Source organism: Scylla paramamosain, chromosome 3 (assembly GCF_035594125.1).
Source record: "Scylla paramamosain isolate STU-SP2022 chromosome 3, ASM3559412v1, whole genome shotgun sequence".
NCBI lineage: Eukaryota > Metazoa > Arthropoda > Malacostraca > Decapoda > Portunidae > Scylla > Scylla paramamosain.
The window spans coordinates 38,796,459-38,820,521 of NC_087153.1; the positions used below are offsets into that span (position 1 = coordinate 38,796,459).

Sequence of the window (24,063 nt, forward strand, 5' to 3'; positions counted from 1 at the left end):
ATAAAATAATGAAATACAATTAAAATGAGAAAAACATAAAATGAACAAATAAATAAAATAAAAACAATAATGATAATAACATCATTTGAAAGAAAGAAAAATGAGGACATCTTCTGTCCAAAAATGTTATATTTATAATTTCTTCTACACTGCTGTTAAAAAAAGATAAGAAAGTCCTCTATCTTTTCAAATAAACAAAAAGTACATGCTCTTGATAATGGATTCCATTAATAAACATGAACACAATAACACTAAATGATCAACATGTATCTTTAACTGCTTGTGTAAACTGTGAATGCGTCCCCTTGGAATCAGATCCCATTTTCAAGACACTTATCCTCCAATTTTGGATGATCCTTTTGACCTTTCTTCTGGGACTGGCACCTTGTCAAGCCTTTTATTTTTTTCATTCTTTTCATTGCCCTTGGTCTGTTCCCTCTTACATTAAAAGAAAAAGAAAAAAAAGAAGAAAAAAAAATTTCATTTTAGCACTATAAACAAAATGTGGGTTTGGATTCTGAGTGTGGAGGACGTGTGGTGGGAGAAGAAGAGGTCCCCCGGTGCCTGGCTGCTCCATCACACACTCTTCACTCTTGGCAGGCCACACCAGTACTGCAGAGGCCCCTCAAGTGCCATATGATCCCAGTGTTGTATGTTGTGATGCCATAATCTTATCAGTCAATCAGTCAGTTGGCCTCTCTGCCTTGACCCTGAATGACCACTCCTGCATGTTTTGTTTTTCACTCTTATGTCAAGAGGGCAGTGGGCAACAGAAAAAACAGTGATAAAAACAGGCCAACTAAATATACCAGTCCCAAAAGAGAGTAGTCCTAAAGAACATCCAAAACTATAAGTATCTCGGTATAGATAGAAAGATAGATAAATCATTATTATTGGGGTAAGAATGTGAATGATGTGTGTACAAGTGTGTGGTGCTTTGTCTGGGTCACCTCACATGGGACTGCTGGCCTGGTGGATAGATAGATCTTGAAACCTCCTTTACTTCACATGCAGGCTAAGTACTCTTCATTTCCCTTGTACATTAACATTACTATAATCAGATGGCTGGCTTTTATCATTGAAAGTGGTGTTAGAATGTTATAACTGAACTAGTGTCTTGGATTAATTTTATTCATAAATTTAGGAAAGAGGAAAAGAACCATTAGTATTACTGTTATGGTTACCCTTTGTCAAATTAAGAGCACTGAAAGAAAATCCCTTGCATAGACAAAGAAAAAAGAAAGAATGGGAGATTAATTTTGTTTTTCTAGGTTATATAACTATTCAAGAAACTGTAGTGTGAAAAAAGTATGTTTATAAAAAAGTTGTAAGTAATAAGGGGAAAAAAATTATCTAGTAATGAAAGGGACACCAGCAGGAAGTCATGCCCTTTGCAGAAATCCAGGGATCCACTTACTCTGAGTCGCTGTCGGAGTTTGGTGCGGTGAGGTTGTTGGCGTTGAGGCCGAGCTTGGACAGATCTGCAGTGAGGCTGTCCAGCTGGTTGGTGAGCTGCTGGGTCTTCACCTGTGGCAAGAGTATGTACAGAGGTAAGGAATGTGGCTTTTATCAAATATATGCTTAAACTGTCTATCTATGCATTTATATTGTACCAGGGTAATAAAAAGATAAGATATAACACACATCTACAAAAATTGTATCTCATTCCCTAATCAGACTAATAATTTGAACTAAGGAGAACTGGGATAAGAATGTGGCTTTAAATAACTAAGTATGTAAACTGTCTGTCTATTCATATACCAAACTAATACATAGTAGGATGTAGCTAAAAACAATGCCACATGCATATACTCTCACACATACAAGCAATAACATTCCTTAATCAAACTAATAATACAAACTAAGGAGAAATGATCATCTATATAGCTATTTAGTTCTTGTATGGTATAATGACAAAGGAAAGCATTCAAACTTATAGACATGCCAGGAACATCATGGATATTTTCATAAAGAGAATACAGTACACTTCACAACAGCAAATGTAAGTGCTGTGTGTTGTAGACTGATGTCCTCACCTTCTCTGAGACCAAGTCCTCCCTCAGACAGTTGAGAGTCTTGCGTTCAGTAATTATCTGCTGCTCAAGTTCTCTCTTCTCTTTCTCCACTTCACGAACTCTGAAAATTTGACAATGGATGATGTAACTAAGGCTTCATAATGCTGACCTAAACAAATATGTGTGTAGAAGCTGAATAAATTAAAGATCTATCTACTTATCTATATACCAAGCCAGCAGTCCCATACAGGGTGGCCCAGACAAAGCACCACACATTCATACACACATCAGTCACACTCTCAGCCCTGTCAGACCATGGTGGAAAGGGATAGTTTCATAGACCACCCTACTATGCCACAGGAACCTAGGCATAGCACAACTGGCCATATATTTCCACAGCAAAGATAGAAAACAAAATATAAGAAAATTACACTTGGTAGAAACTATCTACTCTTATACTCATCTATCTATTCTCAACTATTTTTTCATCTAGACATTAATGTCATGCTGTAAAAATATCTAAATCTTCTACCAATCTATCTGACTTCCTATCTTTTACACACTTCTTATTTAAACATTAGGATATGTGTTATTCTCCTGGGCAATGTAAAACCCATGACTGGTTGCCCTCTCTCTCTCTCACACACCTGTTGTCACTGCCTCTCAGATGCTCCACCTCCTTGTTCAACCTCTTGATATCCCTCTCCAGAGTGGACGTCTTGCTGGCTGCCTCATCAATAAGACCATCCTTCACCTCCATGGCATTGCGCAGTCTTGACACCTGAATAACAAATGGGATAGTGACAGAGTTAGAGCTAAAGTATGTGTGTATAATGTAATTAGTTCTTTTCAACATTAATAGAGGTTAGTAAAGATGCATCTCTATTCATGCATCAATAGGTTTTCTTTGTTTGTTAAGGCTAAATCATGATGTGTATATAATGTAAATAGTTCTTAACATTAACAGAGATTTATGAAGTTGCATTTCCAATTATAAATCTACAGCTATTCTCTGTTCATCCCAGTGACAGAGGTGTGGCTAAAACAATGGTATATATGCACTATTCTTAGTTTGTCTCTACCATAACAAACTCCTTCCCCCTCATTCCCTTTCCATGCACATAACTAAGTATGCTGACTGGACCAGGTAGGGATGTCCTCCTGTTAAAATAGGCCACATCTCTATTTATGCACTCACACACTCACAACTGTTTGTTTTCCATGCATCCCTACTGCACATAACTGCTCTCTTTTGCCCCTACATACATCTCTCTTGCATCTATCACTTTTTTCACATTGTTTCTCTATCCCACATTTAGTCTTCCTTTTTTGGCCTCATGTCTCTTACATCACCACTTATCTTCTTCACCACTTCCTCTTCTTCTTCTCTCTCCACATGCTTAAACTATTGTAACACTCCTGCTCTACTCAAACAGCCAACTTTCTTACGACACCAGTCCTCCTTCATTCCTCTTCATGTCTTGTAAGTTGACCAGACACAAAGTTGGCAGTGAGATGCTGACTTACCTCTTTCTGGAGTGATCTGTTCTCTCTGTCCAGGCGGTCATTGGTTCCCTCCATCTCTGTCAGGTCTCTCTCCAGCTCATTCAGCTTCTTGGTGGAAAGCTTCAGAGTCTCTACGGTTCTATGGAGCTGGAAAGGGGGATTATCATGTATATTTTCATTCTATGTTCCAGTTATTTTTTACTCAATCCACTGTAGAGGTAATGTTTAGTTTCTTTGGGTGTACAATATGAAGCACTGGCACTGGACTTGAGAACATTGTAAATTAAAAGAAACAAAAAGAAGAGGTGAAGTCATGAATCTGTATAAGGGCTAAAGGGTTTGCATTTATATAAAATCATACAGCTTTATCTTTGTATTGTACACACATGCCTTTTACTTATATGAATTCACACTCCAGTACAATTCATTAACTCTTATTGCTGTTAGTACACCTCATTACACTTGTCCTTCAGTCTCCATTCCCTTTCATTTCTCTCACCTTTGCTTTTTCCTTTCATTTTCCTCACCTTTGTGTCTCCTTGTCATTTCCTTCACCTTTGTGTCTCCTCTTATTTCCCTCACCTTTGTGTTTTCCTTTTATTTCTCTCACCTTTGTTTTCCCTTTCATTTCTCTCACCTTTGTTTTCCCTTTCATTTCTCTTACCTTTGGTTTCCCTTTCACTTCCCTCACCTTTGTGTTTCCCTTTCATTTTGATCACCTTTGTGTTTCCCTTTCCTTTCCCTCACCTTTGTGTTTTCATTCTCCAGCTCCGTCTTGTCCTTCTCCGTCTCTGAGAGTTTCTTCTGGATGTTTTCGATGGACCGGTTCTTCTTCTGCACCTCATTAGTGGTGGCCAGCAGGTCCAGCTCCAGCTGCTCTGCCCGGCTCCTCTCGGCCTTCATGGAGGTCAGCTGCTTCTGGAGGAGGTTGATCTGCTGCACCTGGGCCTCCTTCTCCATCTCCAGGTCAGCAAAGCGAACGGAGGATGACTTGAGGCTGTCCATTGAGCGGTTGAGTCGCTCTACCTCAGACTGCATTTGCAGCTTGTCGCTCTGTGCACTCTCCAACTGTGAGTGATAGAAGACAGTTAATTTTTTTTTTTTTCTTTTTCTTAATGTAAGTGTGAAGAAAGCAACTGCATATATATATATATATATATATATATATATATATATATATATATATATATATATATATATATATATATATATATATATATATATATATATATATATATATATATATATATATATATATATATATATATATATATATATATATAATTTTATTTTTTTTTTTTAATGTAAGAGGGATGTGGTGACAGTCCTTAATTTTAGTTGTATAATTCATCTATGGTAGTGTCTGGTTTTTCAGCATGTATGGCAAAGTTTATAACAATGAGTGACTAATGGCTGTACAATGTGTCTGTCAGTCTACATAACATTACAAAAAGAGGCAACTGAGACAAGGAGCCACACATTCATACTAAGACACCCACAAGCATCACCTTATACCTTATCCTCTCATCCTCTACGAGATACTAAGTGTGTTTTCTAGTACATGACGAGAAGCAAAGGCTCATTTAACACTGAAGCACTACCTTGGCCACAGTTTCCTTCATGTTGGAGAGCATCTTGGTGACCCGTGAGTACTCCACCTCCAGGCTGGTGTAGTCCTGCTCCAGGGTCTCATGGCGCTCACAGCTCTCCCTCAGTGCAGTGATGGTCTGTGAGAGAGGAATAAAGGTTATCATGATTTAATAAGCTTCTACAGGAGTTTTTGGGGAATATAAAGCTGTGAGGTGCAAGGTGAGGGAGGAACAAAGATTATCATAATTTAAAAATGCTTACAAAGGAGTTCTTGAGAACTGTAAAGAGTTGTGTTTTTGTGTTCATATAGGTAGAAAAGCTGGAAAGGCAATTTGAGAGGCATTGTGATGGGTATGAAATGACAGTACATTTTGAAAATGAACAGAGTGGAAGTACAAATAATGGAGATGAGATAACTGAGATATCACAAGAATTCAATAGAAAACTGCTTCATAATAAACATAAATAAAGACCTTGTTGTAGAAATAATGCAAAGGAAATAATTATGTTTTGAAAATAAACAAGGTAAAACTGTAAATAATGGAGATAAGCCAACCAAAATATCACAAGATTTCTCAAGAAAACTGCATCATAATCAAAACAAACAAAATTAAAACTTTGCTGCAGGAATAACGAACACAGCAGAGACAAGTACAAATCATCATGGCATTGTATAATTCAGACTAATGAGAGAATACATGACACAGCAGGTAAGGATTTTCAGTAAGTGTAAATGTACAACAGGGTTTGCTGCATAGGTTACCCTCTGTTTCTTATGACAGTACTCAAAGTATCAAAATGTGAATTCAGGACACTACTAGGGTTGTGTTCAGGAAGCTTGGTCTTGATTCCTGATGGCTTTGATATTAACTTCCAATAATGGGATTGAGAGAGGAGGGTATAGGCACATAAATAAAATCAGCTTTGTATTCTGAAGCCATACAAGTTAATTTCTTCATCCATACAAGTCTACTGTGACATACATTGTGATACAGGTTGAGTATTTCTGTACCCCCGTGCCTGCACGTGAGGCTGTGATTGCAATGGAGTATCTTTGACAAAATAAGATTTGTTTCCTTTACACAACTCTTAAGTGGGAAAGTGAGGACCAAAATGTACTTCTAGAACATACATACTTCTAATAGTAAGGCAACTCAAACTTATTTAATCAATCAGTGCAGAATACTCTACAATGATTCAGTAACATAAGATGAAATACACGAATATATATATATATATATATATATATATATATATATATATATATATATATATATATATATATATATATATATATATATATATATATATATATATATATATACTAGAAAATATATATTTCAGTGTGACAGATTAATATTAACTAAACACTGCCATGGAGGAGTGAGTAGTTACCTTGTGCAGGTCTCGGTTCTCCCTCTCAATCTCTGTCTTCTGGTGCTCCACCTCAGACAGCTTGTCCGCTGACTCTCTCAGGCGCTCAGTGAGTCTGTTCAGCTGTTGCTTCTCGTACTCCAGTCTGGATACCTGTGAGGGAAGCTGTCTTTACTGGACTGGCATTTAAGCAGACTATTAAATCTCTCTCTCTCTCTCTCTCTCTCTCTCTCTCTCTCTCTCTCTCTCTCTCTCTCTCTCTCTCTCTCTCTCTCTCTCTCTCTCTCTCTCTCTCTCACTGGAAACCTAAGAAGGAAATTGTGTTTACTAAACTGGCATTTAAGCAGAAGATTACATATTACTCTCTCTCTCTCTCTCTCTCTCTCTCTCTCTCTCTCTCTCTCTCTCTCTCTCTCTCTCTCTCTCTCTCTCTCTCTCTCTCTCTCCTACAACTGTTAATCTCTCTGTTAGAAAACAGTACAGAGTAAATATGATCTCAGTTCACAATTAATCAGGTTAGTGCTCATTTACTTCTCCCATTTCTACCAAGCATTCTCTCCTATCCATATTTTATATATCACCAATACTTTCCCAGACAGTTTCCTTAAAATACAAATAATTACACTAAAATCTATATATGTTCCGCAATAGTGATGTGTCAACAGTATAACAATCACAAAGACAGTAGCATAAAGACATAAGAAAATATGGAATGCATTAACCATATAACAATCATAGAGACAATAGCAAAAGGTAAAAAATAAACAAAAGAAACAAAGGGAGCCTGCAAGAAGCCATCAGGCCTACACATAGGAATTCCTGTATGCAACACAGCTTGACTGGCTGCCCTCAGCACCACACCCACCTGGCTCTGTAATTGGAAGTTCAGGTCTGTCAGCTGCTTGTTCTCTGCCTCCACATCCACCAGTCGAGCATCAGTTGACTTCTTCTGCCTCTCCCGTAGTGTCTCAGTCAGCTCCAGCAGTTGTGTGTTCTCTTGCTGTGGAGGGAGAGGGGTGGAGGGATGAGTGCTGGGGTACTGAATGAGAGGAATGTGGAGGAATGATGAAGACAGGCCAGTGTTTGAGTTGGAATGCAAGTTAAATTTTCTGAGTTCACCTGTTTGGTTTCTTTATGTACTCTTCTAGTTTTTATCTACACTATGTTTATATCTACAATTTATCTATAGTACCTAAATGTTCTTATAATGTGTAAAAAACAGCTGCATTATATTTTCTGTCACATCCCCCTAAAATAAAGACAGGCTGCAGTGATTATGTACATGGTTAACTATGATACAATGAACATTTGGCTGATAATCAAGTGAGTAAGACTGACGATGACAGGCCAATGTTTGAGTTAGGATGTGAGTAAGATTTTCTGGGTTCACTTGCTTGGTTTCTTGATGTAAAATGCCTTATAGTTTTTATCTTTTATGACACTATGGCAGCTAAATATGCTTAATATGTGTAAACAACAGCTGCATTATATTTTCTTCAACTTGTCCCAGAGGAGATAGTATAAATCATGCATTATTTACATTGTTAGTTATGATGCAATGAAAATTTGGCTGATAAACAATAAAAAAAAAAAAGTCCTCTCTCTCAGCATTAAAAGTCCTCTCTTAGCATCTCTACAGGCAAAGAAGTCCTCTCTCTGAACCTCTACAGGCAAATTTAACCAAAGCCCCATACACTCCCATAAAGCCTGGCAGTGACCTCCCCCTCCCTCACCTGCAGCTCATCAATCTGCCGCTGGGAGTTGGTCTTGACTGTGTTGATGGTCTGGTGGAGTCGCTGGATCTCTTGATGCTTCTTCTCTGACTCATCCTGGGCTTCTACCAGCTGCACCTTCTCCTTCTGGGTTGACTCTTGCAGCTGACTCACCTAAAAGAGAGAGATATGAGTATGAACAGGAGTGATCTTATGTCTTAAAATTCTGGGTGATTCCTGCAGTTGGTTTACCTGAAGGACTGGCATGAACATAGTTAAGAAGAGGGAAAGTCTTAAGGTACAGGGTCTAGAAGGGGAGATTTTGTCGTACAGGGTCTTAAAATTCTGGGCTGATTCATGTATAGAATAGATACAAACATAGGTGAGAGAAAGGGAAATCGTAAGGTTCAGATTCTTAAAATTCTGGATTCATTCTTGCAGCTGACTTACTTAAAAGGTAGACAAACACATAAGAAAGAAAAGGGGAAGGGTCTTAAAATAATACAGACTTAATTACAATATAATGACAGTAATATGAAAAGAGGCACATTATTATGAATCCAGGAGGAACATGATGCAACAGCAATCAAACCATTCACCTTGAGGGAGAGTCTTTTGTTCTCCTTCTCCAGCTCCAGCAGCTTGTCCACTGAACCCAGGGAGTTGTCACGCTTCATTTGCTCCAGCTCTGCCTCCAGTCTTTGGTTCTCCAGCTGCAGCTTGAGCACCCGCGTCTGGGCATCCCCAATGAGCTCGTTGCCCATGTTGGTGCCGTTGACCAGCTGGCGGGACTTAAGGTGGTCCAGCTGGGCAACCAGAGTGGCAGACTCACTCAACGAGTTCTTGGTGCTGAGGTGGAGCTGTGCATTCTCCTCCATGAGCTCCTGCAGCCTCTCACGGTCCGCATCTCGCTCCTGGGAGGGGAGAGAGCTGTGTCACTAGCTGGCTGGATAGATTTGATATTAAAATGCATATTCAGGCAAAACATACAGCACTTTATTAGTTATTGGATGGGTGAGCTTACTAGATGCACGCTAGTTCTGGCAGGACCTTTCTTGAAAAACTGTTAAAATGTTGCTCTCACCTGACATTCATGGTTCTCTGGTTCTTTCCAAATATACATAACAACACAAATAGTACAGATTAATAGTCATATATTATAGCACGATACATTCCCTCAAGGATGCATTAAGAGCTACCAGCGCTATACAACAGCCCCGTGCACCACTACTCACGATGGTGATCTGGTTGATGGTCTGCTTCAGCTGCAGGATGTCGTTCTCCAAGTCCAGCACCTGCTCGGCTCTCCTCCGGGACGAGGCGAGCTGCTCCTCCAGCATCTCCTTCGTCTCCACCAGGATCCTGCACAGGTAACACAATTACACACCCTCCTGCATAGCTACATCAACTCTTGAGTCATGAATCTTGTAGCTATGAGGCAAAAATAACATTAAAGATCTTTTCATAGCAATATGCTAAACTCTTAACTTAGTCCTCACACTCCCTCACTCATCAATGACAATACGCATCTTTTTATACCAATATATTAAACCTACATAAGTCTTAACTAAGCCCTCACACTTTTTCATTCGTGTTTCACTCACTTTCCTCATAAATCACATCTTTTCGTACCAATATACAAAACCTACGGGCTTTCATCACAGCCTTTACACTTACCTCCTCATGTGCTTCACTAGCTTTCCTTACGACACACACTAGCACCGCCTCCTCACCTGTTGTCCTCCCGCAGCTCCTCCACTCTGGTCTTGTAGAACTCAATGTCGACCATCTTGTCCTTATACCTGGTGACCTCCTGTTCCAGGGCTTCCACGCGCCCTGCTCGCTCCCGCATGATGTCCGCCTCGTCGCGCCACGCCCTCGCTGCCCTCGCGTCCTGTACCAGCTCCACATTCTGAAAGACCAAAGGATCCGTAAAGCCCCAATGAAGAATGTAAGTGAACAGGCAGTTGAGGGTATTCTTAAGTCTTCGCAAGCTGACAAGTCAATAGGACAAAAATCATTCATGACCACAAATTTACGAAGTCCCACTGGAAGATTGTAAGTGGAGACGCTCGAGGATAATGCACTGCCTTCTGTTGTAAATCAAGAGGCCTCTTCAAGCTAACAAATCGTAACAAGAGACAAAAACATTCATAAAAAAAAAATCAAATGATTAGTACTGTCCTAATAAAAGATCTAATTTAGGAGACAGTCGCGGCTAAACCAACCGTCTTACAGCTAAACCAAAATGTCTTCACAAGTTTACAAACCGTGAGAAACAAAATGAAGGTAAAAATTAATCATCATCTACCTATAACACTTAAGATCAATTTATTTATCACGTATAGGTTATAAAGTTAAATCATTATCATTCTAAGCATGAAGCGGAACTAGGCCTTCTTCCACAGCGTCACTGGTAAACACTTGTCAACCTAACGGGAAGACAACAAACCTCTCATTGGTGTATGTATTCTCCTATCTGAAATCATTGTTATTACTGAACAATGAAGGGGGTAATTTATCAAGGGATTCCCGCTCATTGTATTTACTGCGGTATGGAAAAAAATATTGTGAAATAAGGAAAATAAATACAAGTTTTGCATCCGCCGCCACACTGTTGTTTGAATGGCCAAAAGATAGGAGTATAGCAGTATGGCAGGCTATACAGGCATTACAACTTAATATTCCTCTTAATTTTGCACCAGGATACTCTGCTTTAACCTTAAATTTCCGGAAATCAGTATTTATTTATGTGTGAATAATGACGGGGCACAAGTCAAGCGCAGTCACCCTAGCCTGAGAAATTCTTTTATAACAACATCCACGAGAACCCGAGTATTCACTCCTGTGACCTCTGAAAGCAGTCCTGTTGAGAGCCTGAAGTGAAGTCAAGCCTGAAGCGTTTCAAGATACGGGCCACAATCTTGTCTTAACTGATCTTACCTCCTGACGAAGCTTGGCCACCGTCGCCTTGGTCTGCTCCAGCTCATCTTTGTATTCCAGCGCTGTCTCGGCCTTTTCATCGCTGCGGGAAGGAAAAGAAACACAATTATTACGCACGTTAGGCTACAAAAAAAAAAAAAAACACCACATGAAATAATTATTACAAATAATTATTGCCACGGTTCGCCAGACACGTTCTCGATACAACACACACACACACACACACACACACACAGTAGTTGTAAAAATCCTGGTAATTGAGGTATAAATCGTGACACGTCCTCCTCTAATTGAAAAATACCGATGGATGAATGAAAGAATGCAAGAAGAGAAAAAGAAGAAATTGCAATAGCTGAATGTGAGAACGAGATGGCATGTAAGAGAGAGAGAGAGAGAGAGAGAGAGAGAGAGAGAGAGAGAGAGAGAGAGAGAGAGAGAGAGAGAGTTGAAGCTGAGAGGAAATCGAGCATCAGAAGCTTCAAGAAAATGGATCTCCGGTTTCTTATGCAACGCCAAACATTTCCTCTCTTATGTGGGAGAGGAAGCAGACGATTACCAGCCACCCGTCACTTGTCCTTGAGCTGCGCGCCTTTTCTGTGTCTCTCGCTGAATAAAGAAAGCACAGAGGGAAGGTGAGAAGGGTTCAAGGCGACAGATAGGCAAACAGACAGACAGATAGACTGATAGATAGTTACAGACGTTCTCCCTCATGAATGTACAATATCTAGTCATGTAACAGGATGAAAGAGGAAGAAGAAAACTGAGATGGGATGTGTTGAAGGAAAGAAAACAAAGGAAGACGGAGGAAGGAAAAGGGAATGGGCTAGAATGTGGAGAAAAAGTAAGAAGGGAAAAGAGGGAGGGAAGATGGAGATCGTTAAAAAAAAATGTGGAAAGAAAGGAAGATGAAATGGAAGAGGAAGAGGAAATGCTAGTGTTTACTTGAGTTTATGTTAAAAAAAGAGTGATTAAAGTTATGTTTTCCTGTTTTTATAACCATTATTTTCCATTTAATGCGCGCTAATCACCATGTTTTACCGGAAATCTCTATAATGCCCCCACCGACAAAAAAAAAAAAAATACATAAATGAATAAAATGGAAATTAATATGAATGAAAAAATAAATAAATAAACCAATGAAACACAAAGCAATGTTGCATCTCGTTTGCTTTAATATATCCACCACAATTATAATTCAAAACTTATAGAGCTTAGTGCATCGAGTTACACAACTGACTGACTGACTGGTACGGCAAAACAACAACAACAACAACAACAACAACAACAACAATAATAATAATAATCTATATACCAGTCCGGCAGTCGCACACGGGAAGGCCCAGACAAAGCACCACACGCTCTCACTCACATCATATGCACTCGTAACTCCGTCGGCCCCTGGTGGAAAGGTATCGTGGATAAATAATAACAATAATACAGTCAATTACCTGCGGGCGGCGCTGACGGGGAAGGAGGTAATTTAATACTGGGGAAACTTTAACCTGCCATAAAAAAAATACATTAAAAAAAAAAGAAAAGTAGTGAACTATTCTGATAGCATAGCAAAATTTTAATTACCAGAAAAAAAAAAAAAACTGACAAACACTCAACACAGTTTTGCCTTTTCATCACTCAGCCTTAAACCAGGTTACAATAGTTTTCCCAACAGTACTAAGAGGGTGGGTTAGTCTATAAGGTCTTCTCCCGGCTACAGGGTGTTGTGTAAGCAGTGATCCCCAAGCCAGGCCCACAGAGGAAAGCAAAAAGAGGTCACACTCGCTCGGTCCTCTCATTCAGGCAGAGCACGGGAGCCACACACTGCAGCGCTAAACTTTAAGGGCGCGTGACTTTTGTGTGTGTTAGAGAGAGAGAGAGAGAGAGAGAGAGAGAGAGAGAGAGAGAGAGAGAGAGAGAGAGAGAGAGATTTAAAATTCTATAGGTGTGGTTTTTAAATATATTATACGAGTTTTATGGAGCGTTTGGATAGACTTTATATATTTCCGTCAATTATCTTTGGATTTTGTATTAATAATGTTTGGATTCTTGCCCTCTACACTTATTTATTTATTTATTTTATTTTTTTCGTGAAGTGGAATAAACTCGTAAATTACATCAAAAAGGCTAAACTCGCTATTATAAATACCGGTCAAAGTAAAATGAAAATAAAAATACTAAAAACTCATGGATGAAAAGAGGAAGAAAAAGAGGAGGAGGAGGATGAAGAGGAGGAGGAGGAGGAGGAGGAGGAAACAGGGAGGAGGAGGAATAGGGGAAAAAAAAATGTAAATAATGATAAAAAAAAAAAAAAACTTACTGCTGTGAAATCCTCTCGATATAAGACATAAGTACAGATACAAAGAAACCATGCATTAAAAGAGGAAGAGGAAGAGGAGGCAGGAAGCAGGAAGAAGAAACAAACTTGTAAAAGAATGTAACAACTAAACTTACTATTAAGAGAACTTTTCAGAATAAGACTGAAATATAAATGCTGAGGAATCCACACATTAAAAAGAGGAAGAGGAAGCAGAGTACAATAAAAAAAAATAATAATAATAAATAAAATAAATATATAGAAAAATAAATATAATTGTGAAAACTTGAGAGAATGGAATATCAAAAGAAAAACGAAGAATCTGCACACGGAAAGAAGAAGAAGCAGAGAAAAGAGAGAAAAGCTTGCAAAGGAAAAAAAGAAAAAAAAAACTGATCAAAATAGAATAAACCAGAATACAAAGAATCCAAACGCTGAAACAGGAAGAGGAAACTGAAAACGTGAACTGATTATTATGAAAACTCGTAAAAATGAAAAAAAAAGAACCAAAACACAGAAAGGAGACAAAGAAAACAGGAAACAGAGATCAGGAAGAAGTTAATGTATCAAAATTTTCCAACGAGGATAATAAGTAGAAACACAAAGAATCCAAACACATAATGAGGGAAAGAAAGCAGGAAACAAGAATTTACTATCATGAAAACCTATCAAAATTAGATACACATAATACGAAGGATACACACAGATAAAGAGGAAAAGAAAGCAGCATTACGAAAACCTACCAAATGAAATGCAAATAAAAAAAAAATACGAAGAACTCAAACAGAGAAAGGGAAAAGAGAAAGCAGAAACAAAAATGTACGAATATGAAAACTTATCAAAATAGAATATAAATAGAAACACGAAGAATAAACGCAGAGAAAAAGGAAAGAGGAAGTAGGAACAAAACTTTACTGATATGGGAACTTATCAAAATGGAATAAATAAATAAATAAATAAATAAATAAAAAAAACGCACACACAGAAAACAGGAAACAAGAATTCACTATTACGAAAACTTACCAAGACGGAATATAAATACAAATACGACGAATTCAAAGAGGGAAGGAGGAAGCAGGAAGCAGGAACAACGCACTGACACCAACACGTCACAACACATTGGTTGCAAACACTACAGTCATACGTGGCGTGAAGGATAACCTACCTATTTCACAACTATCGTATTCTCTGTTCCTTTTTTCCCCTCCCTCATTTTCATTCTCATAACACACTCACCACTGACGCACGATACATTACTCCGAGACATCTGAATCATTTCTGTTTCCTAAGACTTCCTGGTAGGGATTGCATGGGTAGAGAGAGAGAGAGAGAGAGAGAGAGAGAGAGAGAGAGAGAGAGAGAGAGAGAGAGAGAGAGAGAGAGAGAGAGAGAGAGAGAGAGAATATTATGGTAACTCTGCTACAATGGCACAATCACTGGATTTCTTTTTCAGCCTTTTTGTCGTCCTTAAAACAAATAAATAAATGAAATAAATAGATAACTACTCTCTTCTCACTTACTTTCTTTTACCCCCTTAAACGGCAAATTAACGGGTCTTTTTTCCCCTTTTTTGTGAACTTGGTCCGCCTCCACGCATTACAAAATACTCGAAGATTACTGAAGCATCATTACTCTTCCCAGTCGAGAGAGAGAGAGAGAGAGAGAGAGAGAGAGAGAGAGAGAGAGAGAGAGAGAGAGAGAGAGAGAGAGAGAGAGAGAGAGAGAGAGAGAGAGAGAGAGAGAGAGAGAAACAGTAACATTTCTAGATTTAACGAGTCCTGGACCACTTTTACTATTCCCAAGGTCTTCCAGATACTGAGTTCACGTCTAGAGAAAGAGAGAGAGAAGGAAAAAAATCAAGAAAAAAAAACAACAAAACGGTAACACTTCCATACTGCACGCCCTCTGTAGCATTACCAATACATCCCTCCTCTTCCCGAGTTAAAGGGCTCAACAAAGGAGACAGTAATCAGGTTCTTTTAGCCAGGGAATAAATAATAGCTCGTACGAATGATTATAAATTATACGAGATCATGTTTTTAAAAGGAAGACAAGCAAAAAAGTGGTTCACAAATGTAGGAGATGAATAGAATAGAACAATGGAAAGATATCGTATTGTTTTAAGAGGAGACTGGATGAATTTCTGAGTTATGATAGTAATTTCAAACCCAAGAGTTCGTTTGACTTCCTTGAAACTCACGAAAACAGTGTACTAAAAGCCAAAATTGCTTGTAAATAGACTTTTAACTCTTTTGTTGCTATAGCAGTCCTTCCTTATCCGTCCTAACATTGTAAAAAGTGTCTGCAATGAGATGCACGGGAGGGAAGGGGAAAGTGGGAGGTTAATATCATCTCTTTTACACAGCAGAAATATTTACGTGAGCCTAGCAAATAAATAGCATCCAAAAAGTTAAAGGGTGTTGAAGGATAAAATCTGTCTAACAGTGAAAGAGTTAAACTGGACTCCTCTTAGCCAGGGAACAAAATAAAACACGTAGAAACTGTTATAAGCTAGACAAAAGCAGCTTTATAAAGGAGACAAGCAAAAAAAACGGGTTCACAAATAGGGGAGGTGAATAGAACAGACTTAGTAAGGTGGTAAAGAGTAAAGATATCTGTTTATTTCAAGAAGTTGGGTCAATTTCTGGTTCATGATGATGGTTTTAAAGTGCTCAGTAGTCGCTTTTGTGTAAATCAACTGGCAATTTGTAGTCTCCTTGTTTTGTTGTGTTCTTGCGTTCTGAAGATTACACACGTCCAGAGAGAGAGAGAGAGAGAGAGAGAGAAACATTACTACTATTTCCTTAAGGATTCCAGGTGAAGATTACGTGTTCAAAATAGAGAAACACAAAAAACAACTATAATTTCAAGGTAGTTCCTCCAGGTGCTCTATTAGTCGCTGTCAGGGTAGTCGTAATAATCTGTAACGTAATTTCACTCTAGAGACAACGCAGTGGTAATCAAGAAACTCCAAACTCGGCGGCCTCACGTAGCGGCGCAGACTACAAAAAGAAGGAAAAAAAGCACACAAACAGCTATAGAGAGAGAGAGAGAGAGAGAGAGAGAGAGAGAGAGAGAGAGAGAGAGAGAGAGAGAGAGAGAGAGAGAGAGAGAGAGAGAGAGAGAGAGGAAAAAATAACAACCTTCGGAATAACTACCACACACGCGCGCACACACACACACACACACACACAAAGAAAAAGAAAAAAAAAATTAACTAAATATTAAACTAAGCGAAACATTCATTCGTATTCGCGTTGCCCTTTACACACACACACACACACACACACACACACAAAGGAACCTTCGAACTAAACGCAAACAAAAAAAAAAAAAACGCAAGACACATTTATAATTCTTAACTCTCTCGTGCTCTACCTGATCAAACTCCTAATTGTATAGCAAAGGTGTTACCGCCAACTTGCACTGAACGGAGGCGGGGCGGTTTGACGAGTATAGCAAGTCAGTCAGTCAGTCAGTCAGCCGCGACTTCCGCCAGGCAGCAGTACATACGAGTAACTGACTCACGGCCAGGCAGGAAGTGACGTCAGGCTGCCCGCGGGATTGAGAGAGAGAGAGAGAGAGAGAGAGAGAGAGAGAGAGAGAGAGAGAGAGAGAGAGAGAGAGAGAGAGAGAGAGAGAGAGAGAGAGAGAGAGAGAGCAAGACGTCCTTTGTGGGGTCCCGTTAGCGTCTCTCTCTCTCTCTCTCTCTCTCTCTCTCTCTCTCTCTCTCTCTCTCTCTCTCTCTCTCTCTCTCTCTCTCTCTCTCTCTCTCTTATTTATACAACATGTACAAAATCAAGTGTACCATGTATTATGCAAGAGAGAGAGAGAGAGAGAGAGAGAGAGAGAGAGAGAGAGAGAGAGAGAGAGAGAGAGAGAGAGAGAGAGAGAGAGAGAGAGAGAGAGCAACGCACCCAGTCGTCGGAATCTTAATTCATTTTCCTCTAAGAAAGAATAATTCAGGTAATTTGGTGGGAATGTTTTTTCTTTACTTTTTGTCATCCTTCACAGATCTGATTGTTATATACTGCATTCTGATCCTCCTTCACGCCCTCCTCCTTAATCTTTCCTCCTCCTCCTCCTCCTTCTCCTCCTCCTTAATCTTTTCTCTTCCTTCTTCGCTTCCTCCTCTTTAGCTTTTTCTCGTTTCTCTTTCTTATATTTTTCTTTCTTCATTTATCCTCTTCCTCCTTGTCTTCCTTATCTCCTTCCTCCTCCTCCTCCTCCTCCTCCTCCTCCTCCTCCTCCTCCTCCTCCTCCTCCTCCTCCTCCCTTCTTCTTCTTCTTAGTGATATCTTTTCCTTTTCTTTTTTATCATTCTCCTCCTTTTCCTCTTCGCGTTGATTCTTTTTATTCTCTTCCTCCTCTTCCTTTTCCTTCTTATCGTTTTTATCTTTAGTTCTTCCTCCTCCTTTTCCTCTTCTCCTTCCTCCTCCTCCTCTTCACACTCATGGCCCCCAAATGACTTGTATTCAATCTTGTTCGATCACTTTCGTGTAAAAAAACAAACAGAAAAAGATCATTGCATCCTGAGAGAGAGAGAGAGAGAGAGAGAGAGAGAGAGAGAGAGAGAGAGAGAGAGAGAGAGAGAGAGAGAGAGAGAGAGAGAGAGAGAGAGCTTGAATGACCTGTATTTCTCAGTGTTCCCTTCAAAGAGGCGAGGTTTCAGAAAATCATTTGAGGAACCCCGTTTTCTAATGTCAAAACTCCTGCATCGCCTTGAGCTTCACTATTTCTGACTACACCGATGAAAAAAAAAAAAAAACTGTGTGTGTGTGTGTGTGTGTGTGTGTGTGGTGTGTGTGTGTGTGTGTGTGTGTGTGTGTGTGTGTGTGTGTGTGTGTGTGTGTGTGTGTGTGTACAAGGCTTGGGCTACAGTCCTTTGGTCTTGTCTCTTCATATATGTCTAGTTTTACCTTCATCTGATCTACGTGTGTTTCTCTCCTTGCCTCTATCATGTTTTCTTGTGCATTCCAGCCTCTGTTACTTCTTCTGATGTCTTCTAGGTATTTACGGTTCTAGAAGGGAAATTGTAGCTTTTTCTATCTCTCTCTTTACGTCATTCAAATGTTTCCACTTTTTCATTCTTGTGGCCTCTTAAGTATGTAGTCTTTGTGTGTTTGTGTGTGTGTGTGTGTGTGTGTGTGGGTGTGTGTGTGTGTGTGTGTGTGTGTGTGTGTGTGTGTGTGTGTGTGTTATCCACTTACCTCTGAACCTCCTTTTTCCAGCACACTCGTTCATCGTCTTGAAAATCAAATTAAGATACACTCTCGCCTCAATATTCCTGAACAGTTCACAAGGTCTTTGCGTCTTTGCTCGAGTACAGGACGAAAAAAATTAGTACGTGCGTGGAACTCCCTGCCTGCTTCTGTTTCTTTTTCTTTCTTTTTTTTTTTTCGGCCATTCAGTGACATTAACTATTCCAACCAAGGGCAGAGTATCAAAACATAAGGGGAAGTAAACTGGCCGACACGATTCAAACTTTCGCTAATCAGTTTATTTTTTTTGCCATTTATTTATATTTTTCTGGGGAAATAACAATGAATCATTTCTTTAAAGGGTTTTCTGTCTGAAAGTCTTAGTTTGCTCTTTTACGTGTTGAGTAGTATATAGGATTTATTAGGGGTGGTGGTGGTGGTAGTAGTAGTAGTAGTAGTAGTAGTAGTAGTAGTAGTAGTGTTAGTAGTAGTAGTAGTAGTAGTAGTAGTAGTAGTAGTAACATCAAGAAGAAAGAAGAAGAAGAAGAAGAAAGAAGAAGAAGAAGAGAAGAAGAAGAAAGAAGAAGAAGAAGAAGAAGAAGAAGAAGAAGAAGAAGAAGAAGAAGAAGAAGAAGAAGAAGAAGAAGAAGAAGAAGAAGAAGAAGAAGAAGAAGAAGAAGAAGAAGAAGAAGAAGAAGAAGAAGAAGAAGAAGAAGAAGAAGAAGAAGAAGAAGAAGAAGAAGAAGAAGAAGAAGAAGAAGAAGAAGAAGAAGAAGAAGAAGAAGAAGAAGAAGAAGAAGAAGAAGAAGAAAACAACAACAACAACAACAACAACAACAACAACAACAACAACAACAACACACACTACAACATCCACCACCACCACCACCACCACCACCACCAAAACAGTAAAACCAACCACCACTCTCTCTCTCTCTCTCTCTCTCTCTCTCTCTCTCTCTCTCTCTCTCTCTCTCTCTCTCCTCTCTCTCTCTCTCTCTCACACACACACATCACAAAATTTCCCAAGTAAAAAAAAAAAAAAATAAAAAAATAAAAAACATCCACGTATCTTGAGCCAAACAAAGCGCACGTAACTTCCCAACATAATCCGAAAAAATAAATAAATAAATAAAAAACAGAAGAGCATCACAAAAAAAAAAAAATAAATAAATAAATTCCAAACGCCATCTTTTGCAACAATACCTTACGATCAATACTTTCAATTAACAAAGCTCACATCCCATTAGCTGCAATGGCTGCCTTCATTGCTCCACGGGGCGGCAATGCAAAAAAGTTTCTGGGGATTTTCATATCTGCACAGTTTCCTCTTTGAATAAATTTGTTGCTTCTCGAATATTTTAGCGACTAGATTTACTGTTTAGGTCTAGAACTTCGAAATGATAATGGTAGCGTTAGTGTTTTCAGGACTGCAACGTAATGGATGACGATAATGAATGCAATAATGATATGCCCGCTTCTGTTGATTTCACTGTTTACATCCCGGAATTTTGAAATGATAATGGTAGCGTAGGTGTTTCTAGAACTGCAATGTAATGAATGATAATAATGGATGCAACGAGGATAAGTCAGCTAGTGTTAATATAGACACAATGTAAATAACTAAATTTGTATAACTTTCCACACAAACGATGAAGAAAAGTAGTCCACACACACACACACACACACACACACACACACACACACACACACACACACACACACACATACACACACAACAAGAAAACCACCCATGTTGACACGTTTTCACAAGCTGCGGGAGTCAAGGCCTTCCGACACTGCCCTCCCTGTTCCCTGCTCTCTGCTCCCTGCGCCTCTCCCTCCCTGGCTGGCTGGCTGGTCGAGGCCACGAGCACAGCGGCAGAGAACACGTAGCGGCCCTCCCGGCAACACCTCTATTGTAACCCTCCCTTGCTCCCCTCCGTCAGGCAGCGCGCGCACACACACACACACACACACACACACATATAAGCACATACATACACACACATACGCACACATACGCAGAGTGGATATTTGAAAGGAAGCAAGCAATAAGTTAAGGAGGAATGATAACAGTTTGAGTGATGCTAACAGGTGCAGTACGTACAGCCTTCTTCGTAAAACTATAAGTACTTGGAATAAACATATTTGATGACGTGAGAGAGAAAGGCAAGGAGTGTAGATACTTGCATCACTTAAATATGAAGGAGGAGGAGGAGAAGAAGAAGAACAAGAAGGACAAAAATAAGAAGAACAACAACAACAAAAACAACAACGATAAAAAAAAGTCAAATATACATACAAAAACAGAGTCACACATCCCACATCCACCCAACACCCCCCCTCACCAACACCCTTAGCCATTAATACATAAACAAGAGAAAAACAAGAACAAAGGGTTAACTCCACCAGGTCCAGCCCACGAATCAGGCAAGAACTTCCACCAACAAAACGATAATGCCACACTCTAACCTTGCCCTGTGACTCCCTCCAATCTCCATCCATGACTGCCTGTCTCTCTAACCTCCCTGCTTGCCTGTATGTCTCTCCACCTCACTCCCTGCTTCTCTCTCTAACCTCCCTGCTTGCTTCTCTCTCTAACCTCCCTGCCTTCCTGCTTCTCTCTTTAAACCTCCCTGCTTGCTTCTCTCTCTAACCTCCCTCCCTGCCTGCTTTTCTCTAACCTTACTCCCTGCTTTTTCTCTCCAGTCTCGCTCCCTGCTTCTCTCTAACCAACCTCCTTGTCTACCTGCTTTTCTGCTTAAATGAGGGTCGTCATCATCTGTATTAACTGTTTCAAAACCTCAGGACGACTTTCACGGGTCGTTGTGGACACTGCTGCTATTTTTTTTTTATATCTTTTTTCTTTTCTTTTTTTCTCTCTCTCACCTGTGGGGCAGCCGGCGGGGTTTGTCTGTAATTTGCCGCGCGTTACACACAAGTAAAGATCGAGAGAGAGAGGGACGGAAGGAGTGGGATGGGGGAAAAAAGTGTACTGTGTCACAGAGAGAGAGAGAGAGAGAGAGAGAGAGAGAGAGAGAGAGAGAGAGAGAGAGAGAGAGAGAGAGAGAGAGAGAGAGAGGGGGTGATAACAGCGAATTCGGGTTTGACGCCAAGCAGTAACCTTCAACACTCGAGGCAGCAGTGAGGGTGAGAGGCGAGGGGCGTGGAGCAGCAAGGGTGATCACGCCTCACCAGTGTGTTGCGTAATGCTGAAGGGCACCGCCGCCGCTCTACTATCAACACCTTTTTATGTAAGAGGGGACTCTGGCCTGGGGCAACAAAAAGGACAAAAAAAAAAAAAAAAGAAGAAAAAAAGTGTAATCAAGAGGGTTATCCAAAATCTGAGGATAAGTGTCTTGAAATCTCTCTCTCTTGAAAGACCTGAAGTGAAAGGCAGGATGAAATACAGAAGCAGGCAAGGAGTTCTAGAGTTTACCAGTGAAAGGGATGAAAGATTAAGAGTACTGGTTAACTCTTGCATTAGGTAGGTGGACAGAACAGAGGTGAGAACAAGCAGAAAACTTTGTGCTGCGAGGAAGCGGGAGAAGGCATGCAGCTTTCAAGATCAGAGGAGCAGTTACCATGAAATCCAAGTACTCATGACTTTTTTTTACCTTTCTTTAGGGACTGGCACCTCAGTGGGCCTTTTCCCCGTTCTTTTAGTTGTCCCTGGTCACTCTTACACACACACACAAAAAAAAAAAAAAACACTACTGCCTTAGTTCCCTCCATCAGTCCTCAGGGGGCGGTGACGTGACTGTGAGGTCTTGGTCTGTTTCAGTTCGTTACACTCCCGTTGCTGCTCCCTCTTCTTCCACATTTCAAACACTGCCGTCATAATTCCCTCCATTTGTTTTCGAGAGGCGGTGGAGTGAAGGAGCGGCGGGTGGTAAGGAGGCGCCCCAGGGTCAGCAGGTCCCGGCAAGCCCTCCCACCGCGGGGCATTGCGGGGCCATCACACCTTCATCTGTCAGGCGTCTGCGGCCCCGACCTGTCACCTTCATGGTCATTACCACCACATTTACTGCTGTTCATCACGTTATCAGCCTCTGTGCACCCTCCTATTTCACGCCTCTCTTTAGTGCGTCTGTTTTTTGTCTTTCTCTGATCCTCTTCCTTTAAAAAGTGTTCAGTTTAGAACGTAAGAAAACAAAAGAGGCTGCAAGACTCCATCAGGCCTCGGTGTTACAAGCCGTTGTGCAATCTCCTATTTTACGTCTCTCATTCTCTCTATTTGTGTCTTTCTCTATCTTTCTCTAATATTCTCACAAAAAAAAAATACAGACTAGGAACATGAAAACGTAAGAAAATAAGGGAAGATGCAAGAAACCATCAGGCCTACACGTGGCCGTCGCCGCATGAAGCCGTGTATAATTCATGCCCATCTATTTCCACGTGTCATTCCCTTAAATTTATACGACGACTGAAAAAAAAAAAAAACGCCAACCTATTTATTTTTTATTGTATTTCAGTATTCCAGCAGTTCTATTTGCAATTCCATGAGTACTGCGAGAGAAAGGAATAAATTCAGAACTGGAATATACAAGACAAGCATTTTCAAGTATAATATTCTGCAATTTTAAAGGTTGTATTAGTACTTTTGTGAATACTACGGGAGGGGAAAAAATACAAAGCACTACTGGAAAACACACAAGTAAGGTATTTAAATTAGAAGATTCTGCCATTTACGACCACCACATCTGCCGTGGAAGACAAAGACACATTTCTTGAGCCGAACAAAGCTTAAAAATACTTGTAACAGCATTATCCGAAGTAGGAAAGAAAAAAAAAGGCGCATCGTGAAATTTCTAAAGGTCAATATTTTCAATTAGCAACACTCTCATCCCGCTGGCTTCAATCGCGGAAGAAGGTGACAAACAAGAAAGAAAAAAGAAAAAGAAACGAAATCCAGCAATGTCCACACATGTACTGGGAGATAAGATATATAAATTATAAAATAAATAATAATAATAATGACAATAACAATAACAATAACACCAATAATAATAATAAAAGGAAAATTAACTCATACACACTGTCAAACACTCCACACATTTTCCCGCCACGAAGCAAACACGCACACAGGTAAACACAGGTAAACACACAGGTAAACACACAGGTAACCACACAGGGAAGCACAGGTGTTTGCATACAGTTACCTGTCCTCGCTGCCCTTTACACTCCGCAAGTCACTGGAAGCTATTGACACCTTGACAAAATACTGGAAAGCTGTGTGTGTGTGTGTGTGTGTGTGTGTGTGTGTGTGTGTGTGTGTGTGTGTGTGTGTGTGTGTGTGTTGGCCTAGAGGGAATGATTGTGGTGGTGGTGTGTGGCAGTAAGAGAGGCTGCGGGCGGCCGTGGTGATGGTGGTGGTGGTGGCGGTAGTGGTGGTGGTGGTGGTGGTG

General features: G+C 40.0%; 1 protein-coding gene across 1 annotated transcript in view; it reads right to left on the minus strand.

Moving 5' to 3' along the window:
* LOC135096775 (girdin-like) overlaps nt 1-24,063 on the minus strand; it is a 71,629-nt gene that overhangs the window by 16,469 nt on the left and 31,097 nt on the right. The window contains exons 6-18 of the mRNA XM_063998524.1: nt 11,141-11,222; nt 9,931-10,109; nt 9,433-9,559; nt 8,797-9,111; nt 8,219-8,371; nt 7,351-7,485; nt 6,507-6,638; nt 5,123-5,248; nt 4,269-4,589; nt 3,543-3,668; nt 2,663-2,796; nt 2,037-2,136; nt 1,418-1,527 (exon numbers count right to left, since the gene is read on the minus strand). Coding sequence (XP_063854594.1) covers nt 1,418-1,527; nt 2,037-2,136; nt 2,663-2,796; nt 3,543-3,668; nt 4,269-4,589; nt 5,123-5,248; nt 6,507-6,638; nt 7,351-7,485; nt 8,219-8,371; nt 8,797-9,111; nt 9,433-9,559; nt 9,931-10,109; nt 11,141-11,222 — 2,040 coding nt within the window. The remainder of the gene's footprint in view (nt 1-1,417; nt 1,528-2,036; nt 2,137-2,662; nt 2,797-3,542; nt 3,669-4,268; nt 4,590-5,122; nt 5,249-6,506; nt 6,639-7,350; nt 7,486-8,218; nt 8,372-8,796; nt 9,112-9,432; nt 9,560-9,930; nt 10,110-11,140; nt 11,223-24,063) is intronic.